The sequence below is a fragment of the Rhododendron vialii genome, chromosome 9a (assembly GCF_030253575.1).
Source record: "Rhododendron vialii isolate Sample 1 chromosome 9a, ASM3025357v1".
NCBI lineage: Eukaryota > Viridiplantae > Streptophyta > Magnoliopsida > Ericales > Ericaceae > Rhododendron > Rhododendron vialii.
Window position 1 is genome coordinate 35,206,602 of NC_080565.1, and position 15,008 is coordinate 35,221,609.

Genomic DNA, 15,008 nt, shown 5'->3' on the forward strand with positions numbered 1-15,008 from the left:
ATATGCATAAATATACAACCATAACCATGTATAACTATATATATAACCATATATAACCATAAACAACTGTAAGATATGCTTGATCAGTACTGTAAGATATGCTTAACCTTGTCTATAGTTGGAAGATATTCATGTCTAAAGTTGAAAGTCATGATTATACTATATGTTTGTCTGGACTTGAAGTCCTGTCAAATGCTTCTCCTTTATATCTATAAATTAAAGCAGAAACCCTCGATATTTCTCTATTCAGTACTCTTGTTCCAAATGGTAAACTCATGCGTTCGCATTTCTTTCTAACATCCTTATTCTAACTTCCTACTTCGTTTCCCTAGTAGTTTGTGTTTGTATAATCCCACACTCATCATCAAAACCCTATGAAAAAGCACTAGTGTCTCAACTCTACCCATGGCATCCTCCTCCTCCTCCAAAGAAGTGATAACCCTGAAACTACTAGTCGACACAAAGAACAACAGGGTCCTCTTTGCCGAGGCCGGAAAAGACTTTGTCAACTTCCTCTTCACCCTCCTCTCTCTCCCCGTCAGCACCGTCGTCCGCCTCCTCACCGCCAAAAGCATGGTCGGCTGCCTAGGAAACCTCTATGACACCGTCGAAAACCTGAGCGATACCTACATGCTGCCCAACCAGAGCAAGGAGGTTCTGTTGAAAACCAAGGTGGCGGTCCGTTCGACGGAGGCTTCCCTTCTTCTCACCGACGATGATATCCCCACGCCAGTGGTTATCAAGATGTACAAGTGTGAAGACTGTTATAGGTATAACTTGGGAATTGATATTCAAACTCCATTTTTTGATATTCACACTCACTTTTTTTATTTTTTAGTGTTGAAGTGTATGGTTTTTTTTTTCTTTCTAAAAGACAAAAAAGAGAGTGTGAACATAAAAAAGGAAAAATTGAAAAAAATTCCCTTATAACTAATGTGATTTTGTTTTTTCTGATTTCATTACGCATTTATGTATTGCGGGTTTCTCCTCTGCTACTCGAGTTGTGACGTGTGTGCAATTTTAATATTAAGGATTCATTAACTGTTTTGGAACAAAAAGCTTGCTTAGAGTACCTATTTTTAGGGCTGGAAATAAACTGAGTCGTTCGTGAACTCTTCGAAACCAGACTCAGTAAAGTAAAGATCCATTCTGATTTGGTTTGTCTATTAAACGAATTGGCTCTTGAGGATATACCTCAAGAAATTAATCGTGAATAATTAGTCTTTGACCGGATTAGAGAAGGGATTAGTCGAGGACATCATGATGCGTGAGAGTGACCTCAGACACTACTCTTGATCGCCATATCACACACACACAAAACCAAGAATGTGAAGGTGATCACGTGCCCACTACCTCCATTCTTTCTTTCTTTTTCGGTCAATCGGAAATTACACTACCTCCATTCAACCCATGTTTGTGTAGCAATGAAATTCCATGAGCTTATTTTGGTGGTGCTCGTTTTGACTTTGTGACAATCTTGAACATCATTATAAATACCATTTTTTTTTGTTGATTAAATCATATAATGATATGTATTGAATCGCTTTTGATCTTTGAGTTAATTTTGATCTCATAGATATTTTCTATTTTGTGGCAGATGGCACGAAATTCGAACCCTACATTTCCTATATGTTGAGGACTTTGCTTGAGATTCAATTCATCTTGACATTAGAATTTTACATTACTTACTAACAAAATCGTTTTCTTCTTTCAATTTTTAAAAACCTGATTTACAGGTCCGTCGCCAATCACCCAAAAGCTACTTGTCCACTATGCAAGTATCCTATGTCGATTGAGGTAACATTCGTGCCTGCCAATACTGGTTTATCCGGTGAGGAAGGCTACGTTAACGGTCTCATAACATATATGGTGATGGATGATTTGGTGGTGATGCCCATGTCTACCATCTCTGGTATTGCATTGCTTAGCAAGCTCAATGTTACAAATGTTCAATCTTTGGAGGAGAAGGTGGTGAGTTTTGGGATGGATGAGGTATTGATGTGTCCCCCTCTCTTGTTGCTTAGTTTTCCTTTTTGTTATTCCTTTTTCTGGTTAATCTCGTTCCAGGACTTCCGGATTCAAATATTGCGATTCTTGTTAGAACATGAATCGCTCGTCATTGTAGTTCAAAATAAGGAAAAAGTTGTTATTGCCATATATGCATTTGGGTAATTGTATACAGGGAACTTGCACATAATTCTTATGAGTGACGTAGTAGTAAAGACATTGAACATATATGCCCTTCTTTTCTAGGGTTTGAAGCTGTTAAAGGCGACTTTGCATTCAAAAATGGTGTTAACAAGTGTCTTCCTTGGAGGCATGAAAACAATGGATGCTTCAAGTTCCATTCCCCGTGATCCTGTCACGGTCGGCGAAACAGGGCCTACCGCGGATGCCTCGGTGAGCACAAGCAAAGCCATGTCTGAACCTCCTCCAAATGAAGCCGTTGCTTCTTCCGATCCCAAGTCCAAAGAGTTTCATGAAAGGGTTGAGGAATGTTTCAACATTACCTTCTGCGGCCAAGATAATATCATAAAAGAGCAGAAGAGGATTCAGAGGAGGGTTGATTACTTTGTCGCGAAGTTGAAGGAGCAATTTGGTGCAACTTACTTTTCGGAGGGAGAAGAAGAGGACGCTAATTATGTGCCTCACGATATCAATATTATAACCTAATGAAGTCCTTCGTTGATCTTTAGCATGTTAACAAAGTCATTCGGTATGAGCTCGTTGGGAACTCCAATTGCACGTGTTTGTTGGCGCGATGTGTGGATGTGTGTGTGTAATACTCTACTAGTGCTTAACAGGCATTGGATAATGCTATGTATATGAACATACAGAAAAACTTATTCACAGCGCTCAATCTCAGCCGTCCAAAACACTAACGATCCAGATCAGATAAAGTTTCTCTTTTCCCGATCCTTTCCTCATAACTTAGGGGGCATTTCCAGTAGGGAATAAGTTTTGAGAAAGAATTTGTTGCTTACAAGTTGTTAGCTGTTTCCACTAACTAATAAGTTGTTAAGAAATATTAAGTTGTTTCCACTCACCAATAAATTGTAGATAGGTATATAAGTGAATAATTGTTGGTAAAGAAGTTGTTAGTTATTGTGAATAACATGATAAAATGCCAAAACTTATTGTTACTGTGAACGAGATGGTAAAATGGCCTAATTTTTTTTTGGAAAAAACTTGGTGGAAACTCCAACTTTAACATTAACGCCATTCTGGCTTCTACTATAATAAAAGTACCAGTCTTGATGAAAAATTTATGGGTTACTAATTTCAGTTTTTCCTTTCTTTCTGCTTGGGTTATGTTTGGTTACCATACTTTTTGGCTTTTTGCATTTTGGTTATTGGCTTTTTGGCTTTTGGTCAAAATGTGTTTTGAATAACACTAAAAAATGAGAAGTCGAAAAGCTCCTCTCCTCCTACTTCTTACTTCTCCTCTCTAAATTCAAAAACCAAAAACACATCCTCCCAAAAGTCAACAATGGTATCCCACTTAAAAGTTTTTGATCTCAAGATTAAATATGATCTTGCAAGTGGATATCCAATTAAATACTAAGATAAGAGCTTCCTATACGGATATACACATGACTTGTAAAATCTAGCACAAAAATGTAAAGAAATTTAATACAGTATTAAAATAATAAATTTCCAACACTATCAGTATCACCCTTGGAGCATGTACACCAAATTCTCCGAAAGCCTCTTTTAGGTATTTTACCTAGCAAAATGACCAAAAACTGGCATGCAGCAGGTAGCTAAAAAGGTGAGCAAAAATACATTTCTCTACCATTGCTCGGTATATATCTCGAGCAACTGTTCACGAGGAATCCTTTGTATATTATTATCCACTGACAGATTTTCTCTCTCTTTTACTTCTCTGCTAATTCGCTTCTTCTTCATGCCTGGTTCAAGCAAATCCCAGAGGCCTACGACTTCCTCAGCGACCCCGAGCGGTGCACAAACACACAACTACAACACCCAGTTGTTTCAGAGCAATACACCTGCAATGATCGATTTCGATTCAAAATATGGTTTTCAAACGATTTGCGACAAAAAAATGATTCACGAAATAGTGGTTCGATATCTCTTTACTGTTCGCCAGAATCGATCTCGACGGAAGTCGTCAAACAAAGAAAGCTTGGGTCCGACGACCACGATCTCCTAGTCCCAGCGAACTCGATCTATATATCTGCTGCAACCGTAAAATATATATATATATATATATATATATATATATATATATATATACTGCAATTTGTATTATTTTCTAATATTTAATGGATAGAGAAGAAATTATAAAGAAGCTACTGTGGTGTGGAAGTAAAAAATGAATGGGTAGGTAAAATAGAAATTGGACCTTTTTGAATAGGTATTATACCGTTTATTGATGTATATGCTCTTATGTCTCGAACGACTCTGAAGCTTTGTGCCCTGATTGCAACTCGGGTATATCGCGGGAGGGGGGGTTATGTTACTCGGGAGGAGGTGAAGGAAGTGGAATTAGCAGCAGGGGAGGGAGGATTCGTGAAAGGAGTGGTGACTTATATGGTGATGGATAATCTGGTGGTGACTCCTATGTCTACTATTTCTGGGATTACTTTGGTGCACTTGAGAAAAGGGTTGTTGACATGGGAATGCCTGAGGTATTCAATTAATCTCACACCGTACGTTCTTGTAACCATGTTTTAGACTTGAAGCTGTAGAAAGCAAGTTTGCAGTCGAAGATGGTTTTAACAAGTGTCTTCCTGATGGGTTGCAACCCCGATCCCGATTCACACCTCTAATCACAAGCACGAAAATAAACCAAGCACAAAACGAGATATATTCGAGGAAAAACTCATTATATATATTTTACACATATACAACTGAAAAAACCTCACCAGGATAGCTACAAACCGGCTTTCTCACTCCTCACTCCGGCTCTCTCCGACAGAGTATCCGAGCATCTCCAAGGAGCACCGCTCCCCCAACGGGGGAGCCACAAACCGGCTCACTCTCAACTCTCACGTCTGGCACACACAGTGCACACTTGCACTTTTATACCACAGGGGGGAGTGATCCCCTGTGCTCACACCCACCCACTAAGGGTGTACCCCAACACTTCCTCGGTAACACAGGGGCTGAGGATTGATGCATACTCCTACTGCCGGTGAGGAAACAATGCGTGCGCGTTAGATTTTGTTTCGTTCAAGGGTCTTGTGGTGGTTTAGAATTTGGTTGTTTTTTCGTTTTTCCATCTTTTTTTGTCTATTGATGAGGGTATCTGGTGGTTTGCCCAAATTAACTATGTGTCGGAAGTTTGATGTAGTGTGGTTAATTTCTAGTCATGAACGAGTTCGCAAGTTTTAATATATATATATATATGCTTGACCAATGCTGTAAGATATGCTTGTCCTTGTCTATAGTAGAAGATATTCATGTTTAAGTTAAAAGTTATGATTATGTTAGTGTTTACCAATTTTTCCCTCGATCGAAATCGACAGAGATTTCGGGAAACAATGCCAACAACAAAAATAAGGGCGAATGCGGCTATGTCTCCACAAGACGGATCCGTGGTTCCATGCCGTATTTCAGGACTTCACCGGAAGAGAAATGGTAGTCGAGTCAAATGTGAGATTGAGAACGAAATTGAAGACAAATGGAAGAGACTTCCATCAATCTTCAACGATTGATCCATCGCCATGAGCGACACATCAAAGATCCTAAGTTAAGCTTAGAATATGAAATTCTACTCCTACTCCTAATTATAACCCGAATGGGTTAGTAGTGCCAAAAATTAAGACAAATAAAGATAGACTTTGATTTGTTGGAGAGGAATTACAATGAAGTCTTAAAAGACTATTTATAGAAAACAACAAACGTAGAAAATAACTTCCTAACTTCTCCACTAGTCTTCATTCAATCTTTTACTTCCACTTGTCAAAATAACTTCCCACTTCCCTTCAAATGTGTAGAAGCATGACAAGTGTCCTTTTAACTTCCACATGTGTAGGAACAAGCCAAGTGTCCTGCATGCAAATAAAAATAATAAAAGGAATACTAATATTAGTTCTAATATTAATATGAATACTTAATAATAATAAAATATGAAGTATTCTCATAATTGCCACATTTCGGTCGATCATCGACAAGCGGTGAAATATGGTGTAAACAATGCCCCCCTTATTCATTTGGGTGAAGGGCTAACGTAACCCAAGTGAATAATTTAACTAGTTTTAAATCACCCCTCTGTCGATATCGACAGGTAATAACCTTTTACGGTGTAAAGATTTATGCCCCCAACTCAATTGGGCAATCAATTGATACCAGAAACGGATCATGTTGGACATACGTGGCCTATCGAATAAAGGCCTATAGATCAAAACTCTAAGAATGGCATATCGATAAAAGGATTTATGCCATGAGCCTTAATCAAGCACAAGCATTTGTAATCAAGCACAAGCATTTGTTTACTTAATTTCTCCCCCAACATTTGATAAAGAAAAGGCCAAAACACGCGTGTAGCAAACGACAAACATTCCCCTTGATCAAATTATGGGAGTTGAGATTCTTTCAATAAAGAAAAGGCCAAAACACACGCGTAGCAAACAACAAACATTCCCTCTATCGAATTCATCCGAGATTTCGGAAAACAAAGTTGAAACAAGAGTAAGGGCCAAAAGCAAGTAATAACCTTTTACAGTGAAAACATTTATGCCCCTCAACTTTCGAAGAGTTTTTGATAAATTTTACACCAATCTTTTCATTTTTCGACCGGTACAATAAAGCCTTCAAGGCTTAAAAACGACTGCTGGCTTATTGGATGCAATATTCCCTCTGTTGAATTATGGGATAGTATTGCCTCTGTTGAAAAATCCTTGTCGATTTGTTTCCTTCAACTATAAGCCAGTATAAGCCATGATCGATTGTAAATTTCACCAATCGATTGCAATTAATGGATGGTCGATCTATTACCCCATGCAAAACCACCTGTTTGCCATAATTAACCATTTCTATTAGTCCTCGACAAAAAGTCTTCTGCTAGCCAAAGATCAGTGGTGGGATAAGTGGCATAAAATACTTGGTGTTTTTCGACTAAAGCCAATATAAATGGCTTCGAAGAATCCATATCCCTCTTAACACATGGTTACCGTCGATCAACAATTCACAGCCACAATTGGCTTGAACTCATACTCCATGGGCAAGTTTTCACCATCCTTAACCCTTATAGATGGAGTGTAGGGATCATTTTCTATTTCGACCATTCATGGTCTAAATTAAAAACTCTAGTCGAATTACTCTTTTCATGATTCGACTTGCTTGAATTTCAAATTTTCAAGTTCCTTAATGAATTTTGCCCCCAAGTTCATTTGGCAAAACCAAATAATACTGGGCAGTTAACGATGTTCCACACAAGCCGAACCAAGGAAATCAACTGTCAATTCTGAGATGGGCCAAGTGTCACCCGTTGCCCATGCACGGCAGTTTGTAGCAGTTTCTTCAAGATCATGGACTCATGCTCTCCCATAGGCTACCATGTGTCCTTTATTAGTGTGTCCACTTAACAAATCAAAGGCCAGATGTGCCCCCCATGTGATTCCTATTATGTAAAGGCATCATTTTTCTTTTACTAAGCATAATGGGCATCGTTGTGAACATTAGCAACCATGAACAACAGCCTCTTCAATCGATCGACTGATGACCATTGGCCACCCATAATCTATTCGTCAAATTTACAGTCAAATTTTTCACCGAATAGCATATGTCGAACAAATTAATACTCTTCAAGCCTTCCATCCAAGGCTTTCATACCGAATGGTATATGTCAGATTTCAAACTTTTAAGCCACTTAAGTTATATAATTGGCTCTTCCAAAGATGAATTTTTGCCCCCCAAATTCATCATCGAAAAGGGGGTTATTTCTCATCCTATAATTTAGCCACAAAGAAATTTGGCTACAACAATAACTTATCCCTTTCAAAGAATGATCAGAAATGGCCACTAAGCATTTTTGGCCTTTGCTCATTCAAATGAGGGATAATCTGAACCAACACCGTTTTGGCCTTCCTTTAAGAGTGCTAATGTTTTTATTCCACATTTGACTAAGGCCATAATTTGAAGGCCAACAGAACTTAACCATGGATATGTTCTCTGTTGAAGGCCAAACACATAAATTCATCCAATTTTCGAACAATCAAATGGCTTGTTTTGAACAAATAAATTGTTCAAGCCTTCCGTGTGCATGCAAGGCCTTTAAGATAGCCTTTTCCATCTATTTGTGGCAACACACTTTCTGTCAGAAAAATTTCTACATTAAAGGCGAAATTAACATTCACAGGCTGTTCCATTAATGGAATAATTTATAAGCACTTATTTTGAACAAAAGTGAATATTCAAGCCTCCATGTGCCATTGTATGGCTCTAATTCATGGCCACTGTATGGCTCAAATTCATGGCCATTTGGCTGGAATCTCCGTCGATTTCTAATGCAAGGCTTTCGTTTTAACAAAGCCAATGAATGGCTGCTTTTGCATGAGTAAATTGTCGAAGCCTTGTGAGGCTTTTGTTTCACGTTACACTGGCTTCTCATTCTGTCGATTGGTTTTTCCTTTTTCCAAAATGATCCCAAAGTTGGCCAATACATGGCCGGTATTCCATTTTTGCAAAATGTTTGAGCCTTACATGCAAGGCTTGCATTTTCACAGTTGATCGTTGCCATTACTTCCGATTTAGTAATGATTGCCCTCCTTCTAGCACCAAAATTGTTTACCAATTTTTCCCTTGATCGAAATCGACAGAGATTTCGGGAAACAATGCCAACAACAAAAATAAGGGCGAATGCGGCTATGTCTCCACAAGACGGATCCGTGGTTCCACGCCGTATTTCAGGACTTCACCGGAAGAGAAATGGTAGTCGAGTCAAATGTGAGATTAAGAACGAAATTGAAGACAAATGGAAGAGACTTCCATTAATCTTCAACGATTGATCCATCGCCATGAGCGACACATCGAAGATCCTAAGTTAAGCTTAGAATATGAAATTCTACACATACTCCTAATTATAACCCGAATGGGTTAATAGTGCCAAAAATTAAGACAAATAAAGATAGACTTTGATTTGTTGGAGAGGAATTACAATGAAGTCTTAAAAGACTATTTATAGAAAACAACAAACGTAGGAAATAACTTCTTAACTTCTCCACTAGTCTTCATTCAATCTTTTGCTTCCACTTGTCAAAATAACTTCCCACTTCCCTTCAAATGTGTAGGAGCATGACAAGTGTCCTTTTAACTTCCACATGTGTAGGAACAAGCCAAGTGTCCTGCATGCAAATAAAAATAATAAAAGGAATACTAATATTAGTTTTAATATTAATATGAATACTTAATAATAATAAAATATGAAGTATTCTCATAATTGTCACCTTTCGGTCGATCATCGACAGGCGGTGAAATATGGTGTAAACAGTTAGTCTAGACTTGAAGTCATGCCAAATGCTTCTCCTTATACCTATAAAACGAGAAACCCCTGATATTTCTATTCAGACTTATTCCAAATAATGAACTCGTGTGTTCCGTTTTCTTTCTAACATCCTTATTCTTTCCTACTTTGTTTCCCTAGCTAGCTTGTGTTTGTATAATCCCACATTCATCTCCAAAACCCTATGAAAAAGCACTAGTGACTCAACACACCCATGGCATCCTCCTCCTCCTCCAAAAAAGTGATAACCCTGAAACTACGTACTAGTCGACACAAAGAACAACAGGGTCCTCTTCGCTGAGGCCGGAAAAGACTTCGTCGACTTCCTCTTCACCCTCCTCTATCTCCCCATCGGCACCGTTGTCCGCTTCCTCACTGCCAAAAGCATGGTCGACTGCAAGGACGGAACCAGGATTTTACCCTAGCAGTGGCAAAATGTATACTAAAAAAATTTAGTGGTGGCGAAATTATATAAGTTGGGCATAAATTTTTTTTTTACATATAATAATTGCATTTTTTAAAATTCTTGTCGTGGCGGTCGCCGCTACTAGACCCCTCCTGATCCCATCCTTGGTCGGCTGCCTAGGAAACCTCTATGACAGCTGTCGAAAACCTGAGCGATACCTACATGCATCCCAACCAGAGCAAGGAGGTTCTGTTGAAACCCAAGGTGGCAGTCCGTTCCACGGAGGCTTCCCTTCTTCTCACCGACTACGATGCCCCCGTGCCGGCAGTTAACAAGATGTACAAGTGCTGTTATAGGTATAACTTGGGAATTGATTTTCAAACTCCATTTTTTGATATCTACCTTCACTTTTTTTGTTTTTTAGTGTTGAAGTGTATGGGTTTTTTTTTTCCTTTCTAAAAGACAAAAAAGAGAGTGTGAATATAAAAAAGGAAAAATTGAAAAAATTCCCTTATAACTAATTTGATTTTGTTTTTTTTGATTTCATTACGCATTTATGTATTGCGTGTTTCTCCTCTACTACTCGAGTTGTGATGCGTGTGCAATTTTAATATTAAGGATTCATCAACTGTTTTGGAACAAAAAGCTTGCTTAGAGTACTTATTTTTAGGGCTGGAAATGAACTGAGTCATTCGTAAACTCTTCGAAATCTGACTCAATAAAGATCTGTACAGGGTCCTCTTCGCCGAGGCCGGAAAAGACTTCGTCAACTTCCTCTTCACCCTCCTCTCTCTCCCCGTCAGCACCGTCGTCCGCCTCCTCACCGCCAAAAGCATGGTCGGCTGCCTAGGAAACCTCTACGACACCGTCGAAAACCTGAGCGATACCTACATGCTGCCCAACCAGAGCAAGGAGGTCCTGTTGAAAACCAAGGTGGCGGTCCGTTCGACGGAGGCTTCCCTTCTTCTCACCGATGACGATGCCCCCGCGCTGGCGGTTATCAAGATGTACAAGTGTGGAAAGTGTTCTAGGTATAACTTGGGAATTGATTTTCAAACTCCATTTTTTGATATTCACACTCACTTTTTTTATTTTTTAGTGTTGAAGTGTATGGTTTTTTTTTTCTTTCTAAAAGACAAAAAAGAGAGTGTGAACATAAAAAAGGAAAAATTGAAAAAAATTCCCTTATAACTAATGTGATTTTGTTTTTTCTGATTTCATTACGCATTTATGTATTGCGGGTTTGTCCTCTGCTACTCGAGTTTTGACGTGTCTGCAATTTCAATATTAAGGATTCATTAACTGTTTTGGAACAAAAAGCTTGCTTAGAGTACCTATTTTTAGGGCTGGAAATGAACTGAGTCGCTCATGAACTCTTCGAAACCAGACTTAGTAAAGTAAAGATCCATTCTGATTTGGTCTGTCTATTAAACGAATTGGCTCTTGAGGATATACCTAAAGAAATTAATTTCTTGTGAATTCTCTAATCCAATCGTGAATAATTAGTCTTTGACCGGATTAGAGAGGGGATTAGTCGAGGACATCATGATGCGTGTAAGTGACCCTAGACACTACTCTTGATCGCCATATCACACACACAAAACAAAGAATGTGAAGGTGATCACGTGCCCACTACCTCCATTCTTTCTTTAAAAAATTGGCCTAGGGTCCACTATAGCCTACTTCTAACCCATTAGGTCCACTGATCAAGTTTCTAACCCACTAAATCCACTAATATATATTTGATAAGGCATGAAGTCCATTACATTTTAAAAGGGAAATAATGCCTTATAGATTTACCCTCCCATTAAAATCTCTTCCGTTTGCCCCATTATCCTACGTTTGAAATTACTCACGCAAATATCTCGGGCAATAACAGTTACCATGAATAGAGCGACAGAGAAAAGGAGCAGTCTCGTTATAATCGATTGATCTAGCATAAATTTCCTCCGGTGATCGTCTGCCGACTCCCTATATTGATCCAAGCAGTCTCGCCTCCCTCCCTCTCGGGTATCTCTCTCTCTCTCTCTCTCTCTCTCTCTCTCTCTCTCTCTCTCTCTATCGTATCTCTCTATTGTGTATCTCTCTCATTATCTCTATCGTCTCTGTCTCTCTCTATCTATCTCGTCTCTCTCTATCGTCTCTCTATCACTCTTTCTCTCTATATCCAACGTTATATAAGTATATATAAGCATGACGTTGTTATACTTATATAACGTTATAAGACATTCTATATTATCCTTTTCAGATACTATGCATATAACGTTAGTGTTCTTATATAAATTTTTTGAAACTGATATAACGTTATTGCTATTATATAACGTTATATGACATTGTATATAGAGTTACGAGTTACATATGACATATGCAAATATATGACCATATATGTTTGAAACTTTGTCCTCTTTTTTATATATAACCTTATTTATCGGTTATTTGTTTTGTTTTTGATCCTGTATTGTTACGTGTGCAGTTGTTATGGATTCTACAGTCATGTTTATTTGTAAGTATGGGTTGCAGATTTATCCGGTGAGGTTATCGGGCGGTGGTAGGTTGAATGATGTCTTAAGCATCATTTGTAATAGGTGGAAGAATCTGTCGGTAGGGAGGTTTTCTGTTTCATATGCTTATGAGGATGGTTTTTATGCTCTTCAGAATGAATCTGATTTTGAGAACATGCTTTTCTTGCTTAGTAATTGTGATCGCATAAATGCAAAGGTTGATGAGAATGAACATAGTAGCCGGTTAATTGTTGGTAGTGCTATTGATGAAATGGATGATGTTGATGAAGTTGTTGATGATGAGGTAGAATATGTGGATGTAATGGACCCCGCGAAAAAGTATTGTAAACATACGGAGACTAGGTATTTGACTGAAGCTTGGGATAATTTGATAGAGGGTGTTGGATAAGAGTTTCCCAAATGTGTGAAGGAGTTCAGGGCTGTGCTGGCTAAATATGCGATTGAGAATGGCTTCATGTACCGTTTCGTGAAAAATGATTTACTTAGGGTTACTGCGGTTTGTGTTATTACAGGGTGTGAATGGAAGGTGCATGCTATTTTAAATAGAACCAATGGAGTATTTCATATTAAAAAGTGTCATAATGAGCATAATTGTGGGTCAACATACCGAACCAATAAGCATAAGCGCGTGTCATCCCGTCTGGTTGCGAATGAGATAGCTGGGATTGTTGAGAAAAAACCTAAGACTTCTCCAATCGACATGCAGGATTGGTTTACGGACAAGTATGGTCTTGATTTGTGCTATCATAATGCTTGGTTAGGTGTGGAGAAGGCAAGGGGGGAATTGTATGGAGATTATGAAGGTTCATTCGATAGGCTTCGGAGGTACGTTGAAGCTGCAAGGGCTACGAATCCGGGGAGCGTATTGAGGCTAGAATCTGATCCTGTAACCAAAGAGTTTTCACGGCTTTTTGTGTCGTTTGATGCTTGTATAGGGATTCAATTACTGTCGGCCTTTTCTGTGTCTTGATGCCACCCATTTGAAAGGTAGATTCAAAGGAACACTCCTTGCCGCAACAGGGAAAGATGCAAATCAATGTATGTTTGTGTTCGTTGTTTATGTTATATCCGTATATATTAAATTTCATTTGTACAGTTTTGAATATTTAACATTGTATGTTCTATTATGTGAAGCTACACATGAAAGGAGTTCGCATATAACGTTATACGTTTATCATTCATGTGCAGGTTTATTCCCTATAGCTTATGCAATTTGTGACGCTGAAAATGATGCTAATTGGACTTGGTTTCTTGGCCTTTTGAGGAGTACATTGTCCACTCGTCCTATTATCTTTATTACTGATCGTAACGCAGGTCTTGTCAATAACATTCCTGTTATGTTCCCCGGTTGTCATCATGCATACTGTCTTTATCATCTACAGTTTAACTTGAAGGATCACTTTCGTGGTCGGTTTAGGAAAGGTTTTCGGAACAGGCTCGTAGAATTGTTCAACAAATGTGCATATGCTTTATCGGTGTCGGTTTACAAAGCTGCGGAGGAAGATTTTTACCAATTTGGTGGGGATAAAGCTAGGACCTGTATTGCGAGTGTCCCTAAAGAGCATTGGAGTAACGCATATTTTAAAGGTCAACGGTACGGTGAGATGAGCTCCAGTGCTGTGGAGTCGTTTAACAACTGGATTCTTAAAGCTCGTGAAATGCCTGTTTTTTATTTAGTTGATGAACTTCGTCGCAAAATTATGAAGCAAATGGCAGGTAGGAGAGTAAAGTCGATGAAATGGAATTCAGTTATTTGTCCGAATATGGATAAGAAGTTAGCTCGCTTTATCAATAAAGGAAGGTTGTGGAGGATCATTATGTCGAAGGGTGGTTTGTACGAGGTGCGTTGTCTTCCCCCGAAGGTAGTGTCTGTTGAGGAAAGGACGTGCTCTTGTGGTCAATGGCAGTCTACCGGTTTCATGTGTAGGCATGCTGCAACGGTTATTATAAAAGCTTGCGGAGGGGAAGGAACTTTGGTGGACCACATGGATCCATTATACCTTGTCGATGCGTATCGGCGTGCATATGAAGAACCCATATATCCAGTTGTAAAGAGTGACATTCTTGATTTTACAAATGAAGGTGACCAGGTTATAAACCCTCCATGGAACAGGTGGCCAGCAGGTAGGCCCAAAGTTAAACGCATTCATTCAAGGGGTGAAGAGTCATATACTAGGCCAAATAAATGTGGGAGGTGCCACAAGGCTTCAAAGCACAACCGAAGAACATGCAAAGAGCCAAGCGATATATGAGGCAATGAGTCAAATATGAGAATAAAGGATAGATTATGATGAAGAATATAATAAAGTTGTGGTTTTTTTTCCCCCCCCTTATTTATGCTTAAATATTGAAGTTGTTTCATTTGGATTATGGATAAATAAAGAGTTTAATATTTTGTATACATGAGTTTTGCACAGTTTGTTCTCCTGTTCAGGTACACTGTATATAACGTTATTTTAGTTATATAACATTATATAACATTACGTATGGCTGCTTTTTAGAGTTACAGTTTGTTCTCCTGTTCAGGTACATTGTATATAACGTTATTATAGTTATATAACGTTATAGTATAACATTACGTATGTCTGCTTTTTAGAGTTACAGTTTGTTC

General features: G+C 38.6%; 3 protein-coding genes across 3 annotated transcripts; all 3 read left to right on the forward strand.

Annotated features, from left to right (window-relative positions):
• The first annotated feature begins 405 nt into the window (after positions 1-405).
• Positions 406-1,649, forward strand: LOC131299840 (uncharacterized). The gene is made up of 2 exons (XM_058325412.1): positions 406-770; positions 1,598-1,649. The coding sequence occupies exons 1-2, from the start codon at positions 406-408 to the stop codon at positions 1,647-1,649; spliced, it is 417 nt and encodes a 138-aa protein (XP_058181395.1).
• On the forward strand, positions 1,527-2,736 carry LOC131300538 (uncharacterized). The gene is made up of 2 exons (XM_058326438.1): positions 1,527-1,992; positions 2,254-2,736. The coding sequence occupies exons 1-2, from the start codon at positions 1,786-1,788 to the stop codon at positions 2,671-2,673; spliced, it is 627 nt and encodes a 208-aa protein (XP_058182421.1). The 5' UTR covers positions 1,527-1,785; the 3' UTR covers positions 2,674-2,736.
• Positions 2,737-13,734: 10,998 nt separating this feature from the next.
• On the forward strand, positions 13,735-14,649 carry LOC131299841 (uncharacterized). Its single transcript, XM_058325413.1, has one exon. The coding sequence runs from the start codon at positions 13,735-13,737 to the stop codon at positions 14,647-14,649; it is 915 nt and encodes a 304-aa protein (XP_058181396.1).
• The last annotated feature ends 359 nt before the right edge of the window (positions 14,650-15,008 follow it).